The sequence below is a fragment of the Myotis davidii genome, unplaced genomic scaffold, assembly GCF_000327345.1.
Source record: "Myotis davidii unplaced genomic scaffold, ASM32734v1 scaffold967, whole genome shotgun sequence".
In the NCBI taxonomy this organism is placed as follows: Eukaryota; Metazoa; Chordata; class Mammalia; order Chiroptera; family Vespertilionidae; genus Myotis; species Myotis davidii.
Genome location: NW_006383014.1, coordinates 59,509 through 64,806, shown reverse-complemented (window position 1 = coordinate 64,806; position 5,298 = coordinate 59,509). Strand labels below are relative to the sequence as shown.

The window sequence follows — 5,298 nt, the reverse complement described above, 5'->3', positions numbered from 1 at the left end:
AAGAGGAGAGGCTAGATGAGGGCACCAGTTTGTAGTTGGGGGAGGAGGGATTAGGGAATTCCACTATGATTGTTTTATTAGTGGGAAGGGAGACACAATCTATGATTAAGAAAAGCTAGCGGGGCATGAGGATGTTGGAGAATAATGGAGAAAAACAGATGTTGACAGTGGGAGATTCGGAATACTTAAAATGTTGATAGATATTGAAATTAGTGATCATGAGTCCTTAATGCTAATGGTGTGATTAAAAATGTTTCCTTGTTTTATATTTATGCAAGAAAATTTCTCTAGTAGCTCTCAATTTATAGAAACAAATCCAAGTTTATGTGGAACATATTCTTGAACTAAAATATAATCTTTAATGTTAAATCTCTTTTATTGTGGAGTCATACTTGAGTATTAGAAACAGTTACTGAATGAATTTCTTTTATGAAATAACTCCTAAAGATAATATTGTTTTATAAGTCATTCTGAAGTATTGAGTTGAATTTCTGAATGGTTTTATCTGAAGTTTGGGAGATTAGCTGGGCCTCATTTGATTATAATAGCATATATCAAGACAGTCCTATGTACAGTCGTATATAAATTAACCTTTAGAGACAGATGAGAATCCTATTTTTAAAATGAGGAATTCTCTAATCTATACTATTGTCTTTCATATAGGAATAATTTATGATGTTATTGTTGAACCTCCAAGTGTTGGCTCTATGACTGATGAACACGGGCATCAAAGACCAGTAGCCTTCTTGGCATACAGGTAAGAGCTACCTTTCTGAATGATTTGGTGGTGGGAAAACGGGCTGCTGGGCCATGCCTGCTTATCCTATCTAATAATAGACAAACATGGTAATTGACCATACCTTTGCTATGCCTCCCATTGGCTAATCAGCACAATATGCAAATTAACCGCCAACAAAGATGGCGGCTAATTTGCATACTGCAGGCAGGGCGGGAGAGCGCCATCCCGCCTGCCCTGCCGCCATCCAGGCCTGCTATCTGCAATCCTGGGCTGGGGGAGGCGGAGTGGGGGGGGCGGCTGTGTGTTCCCGTGTGCGTGCAGGGCAGCAGCCATCCGCTGGCCCACCCGGGCATCCTGTGTGCGACCTGGGGCGGTGCCCCAACCCCCTGATTGGCCCTGTCCTGTGCACGACCCAGGGAGGTGGGGCAGGCACCTAGGGATCAGCCTGCCATCTGCCACCTGGACAGGCATCTAGGGATCAGGCCTGCCATCTGCCACCTGGGGAGTGTACCTAAGCCAGCAGGTGGTTATCTCCCGAGGGGTCCCAGACTGTGAGAGGGCACAAGTGGGGCTGAGGGACACACCACACCCCCCACCCCCGCCAGTGCACAAATTTTTGTGCGCCAGGCCTCTGGTTTAAAAATAATAGTGAGCCCTGACAGGTTTGGCTCAGTGGATAGAGCGTTGGCCTACGGACTGAAGGGTCCTGGGTTCGATTCCGGTCAAGGGCATGTACCTTGGTTGCAGGCACATCCCCACTGGAGGTTTGTGCAGGAGGCAGCTGATCGATGTTTCTCTCTCATCAATGTTTCAAACTCTCTCCCTCTCCCTTCCTCTCTGTAAAAAATCAATAAAATATATTTTAAAAAAAATAATAGTGAAACCCATAGAATCCATTTGTATTTAGACATTAGCTGCTCTAAAATGCTAAATTTAGGAATGGCAGGAAGTGAGCAGGAGTAACTAAAGTATATTATCTATTCATTTATTAGGAAATAACATATTTCACAACGATATTACCACTTATTTAAAGGAGGGTATCAGTTTAAAATACATTTATAGACTGTTCTGGGAATCGGCAAACCAGTTTGTAAGTAAAGCTTTATTGGAACTAGGTGTGCCCATTTGTTTGTATACCATCTGTGGCTCCTTTCATACTATAGTGGTAAGTGTGGCATAAACCATATGGCCTGTACTGTACTATCTGGCCTCTTATGAAATATGTTACTAAATAAGAAACACAATTTTTGAGATCTGGGAGTTCCATTTAAGCAATGAAACACTGTTCTAGTGTGGTTTGGTTCACTTGAGCAATGCTTATTGTATTGCTTTCTATAATCCATTTGTTAATTGTCTATTTAAACATAGCTATATATTTGTATTTATACCTTACAAATGGTATTCTCTGCACAGGATATTCTTGGAAAGATGATTGTGGTTGTCTGGGGAGGGGATCCAGATGACAGGCGATCTTGTTAGGAAAACATTTCACAGTGTCATCATTTGTGCTATTTGAATTTTGACCATGGTGCATGTATTGCGTTTTTAGTTAAAGCAGTGGTTCTCAACCTTCCTAATGCCGCGACCCTTTAATACAGTTCCTCATGTTGTGGTGACCCCCAATTTCATTGTTACAAATTGAACATAATTAAAGCATAGTGATTAATCACAAAAACAGTATGTAATTATATATGTGTTTTCCAATGGTCTTAGGCGACCCCTGTGAAAGGGTCGTTCAATCCCCAAAGGGGTCGTGACCCACAGGTTGAGAACCGCTGAATTAAAGCAATTAGTTAACAAAAAATATGTACCTTCCTTGCATATTCCATGTATAAAGCACCCCTTTAACAGAGAAATTTGCTTTTGGGGGTCCATGAACCCAAAAAAAGCAGATACAGATAATATACAAAAACTTGCATATAATTATAGGGATTTATAGGTCACTGGGAATACATGTGGGGTTCATGGAGTCTTAATTAAGAACACCTGCTTTTAAATTTTTCCCTTTGAAACTAAAGGTGTATTAATTATTATAAAACTTTTTAAGATACATTTCTAACCAGTTCAAAATTAATTTGAAATCAAAAGAAATTTAAATAGTATAACTTTTAAAAGCTAAAGTTCTGGGTAAAGGATTCATATACATATAATAATTGGCTTTTTAGGCTAATAATTAAAATGCAAGTACTGATTTTCATAGACAGTTGTGTTGGTTGAGGTCCTAAAACTCTTTGGACATATGCTCCATGAAGACAGCATTTTGTCTGTTTTATTCATTGTTATAGCCCCAGAATCTAGACTAGTACTTGATAGAAATGAATATCTAGAAATGTAGCAAAATAGTTGAAAGGGTAAGAATAAAAAATTAGCACAAAAATGTTTTAGCAGAAATGAGAATTTCAATTTAAGGGGGAAAACATTTGTTTTTTCGGGAATTTTCAAATTTTATTTTGCTGTGTCTTTCTTTTTCAGAGTAAATGGACAATATATTATGGAAGGACTTGCATCCAGCTTCCTGTTTACAATGGGAGGTTTAGGTTTCATAATCCTAGACCGATCCAATGCTCCAAACATTCCAAAACTCAACAGATTTCTTCTTCTATTCATTGGATTCGTCTGTGTCCTATTGAGTTTTTTCATGGCCAGAGTATTCATGAGAATGAAACTGCCGTAAGTTATTAAGTACTTTGTGTAACAGCAACTTAACAACGTATGTTGCAAATTGGTACAATAATTACCTAGGTCACATAAAATTATAGATTTAATTTAACTCATTTTAAACAGATGAAAATTCTGAGAATAAAAAAATGTGACTTTCTCAAGGTTATAGCTATACTTAGTAGCAAAATTGAGACGAATAGGTCTTCCTGATTGCTATCTTCATGCATGAGAAAAGTTAGTTATTTTGCAGTAGCATCATTGACCATGTTTCTCTAAAGTGCTTTTGGGTTAGTCTGTAACATATGGGATTTTAGTAGTATGGTGATAGTAGGGAATATTTTCAAGACATTAATTGCTGCTGCTCTTTGATATTAGTATGAGGAAAACTCATTAAGCCTTGGCCAGGAAAGGGGAGTTGCCTCTCTAAAAAGATGGGAAAAGGATTTTATTCATATATATCTCATTTTGATTCAGAAAACTTAGAATAAAGATAAATTTGTTTTATGGCAACTTTGATAATTCCATTGAGATCACTAATTTGAGATGTGGACAAGTATCATATTTCCCTATATTTGATTTCACCTGTGGAACTTTTCAAATTTCAACTATACTTATTTCTTAGAACTGATATCCCCTTATTTATTTATTTTTCCTAAAGAATAGTTTATTGATTTTTTTTAGAGAGAGAGGAATGGAGAGGGAGAGACACATCAATGTGAAAGAAACATCGATCAGTTGCCTCCCATATGCACCCCAATCCACAACCTAGGTATGTGCCCTTACTAGGAATTGAACTTGCAACCTTTTGGTGCATGGGATGTTGGTCCAACAAACAGTCACCCGGCTAGGGCTCCCCTTATTTTATTACAAGAGGTAATAAAAGGGGGATAGGAATGTGTTTGAGTTTCACAAGTTTACTTATTCTCTGGCTTAACCTGTACATTATCTGTAACACATCTGGGGGAGAATGGACAGGCTTCCCCTGAGAAAGTTAGAGGGTCTTATCCTGCATTGGTGTTCCCAGCTTAGCCTTTTAGGACGGGAACAGAGAGCAGTGTTCCTTGACAGCTGAATATCGGGGTGGCCATAAAACCCCCTCAGACTCCTCTGCCAGTGGCTCCTGTTTCTATCCAAGAGAAATAATTTTGGCCATTGGCTAAATTGTATGAAGAATTAGGTACTTAAGCCTCTTCTTTTTGATCCTCTTTTTTCTGCCCCTGTTGGAAAAGGTGTACTGGAAGAGTAGATCGAAGAGGCTAGAGTTTTCTGTAGCAAAACAAGAAAAAAGGAGGCTCCCAGAGAGGATAAGGAGAGTATTACAAATTAACCAAAGCAGAAGGAACCTTTGGAGACAGCAGAACAAAAGCGGGCTGTTGCCCATAGAACCAGACTTGTTCTCATCTTACCTATGCTTCCCATTCTCCTTATGGTTTTAGGTCCTCTCCTTGGATGAGTGTGTTTTTCTTTTAGCTCAGGCATTTGACTTTTAGAATAGTAGAGCTATTGACTGCTTATTACTACAGTGGTTCTCAACCTTCCTAATGCCGCGACCCTTTAATACAGTTCCTCATGTCGTGGTGACCCCCAACCATAAAATTATTTTTGTTGCTACTTCATAACTGTAATTTTGCTACTGTTATGACTCGTATTTTAAGTATTTGATATGCAGGATGTATTTAGGCGAACCCTGTGAAAGGGTCGTTTGACCCACAGGTTGAGAAGCGCTGGCTTACTAAAATGCTTTTATAAGTATTGTAAAGCTGTATAAAATAGACTAAATAGATACTATTTTATGATTGAAGACAAAAGGCCTGCTTTGCTCAGATTGGTAAAAATTGCCATTTTAGTAATTTGAACTAGTGTTTATTAAGCCTGATAAGAAAAGCTGGGCCCCTGAG

At 38.6% G+C, this 5,298-nt stretch overlaps 1 protein-coding gene across 2 annotated transcripts in view; it reads left to right on the top strand.

Annotated features, from left to right (window-relative positions):
- Nucleotides 1-5,298, top strand: part of OSTC (oligosaccharyltransferase complex subunit (non-catalytic)) — an 11,163-nt gene that overhangs the window by 2,966 nt on the left and 2,899 nt on the right. Inside the window, exons 2-3 of one of the 2 annotated variants that reach the window (XM_006778889.2) lie at nt 664-757; nt 3,212-3,409. In XM_006778889.2, coding sequence (XP_006778952.1) covers nt 664-757; nt 3,212-3,409 — 292 coding nt within the window. The remainder of the gene's footprint in view (nt 1-663; nt 758-3,211; nt 3,410-5,298) is intronic. The other variant, XM_015558099.1, reaches the window with a different exon arrangement.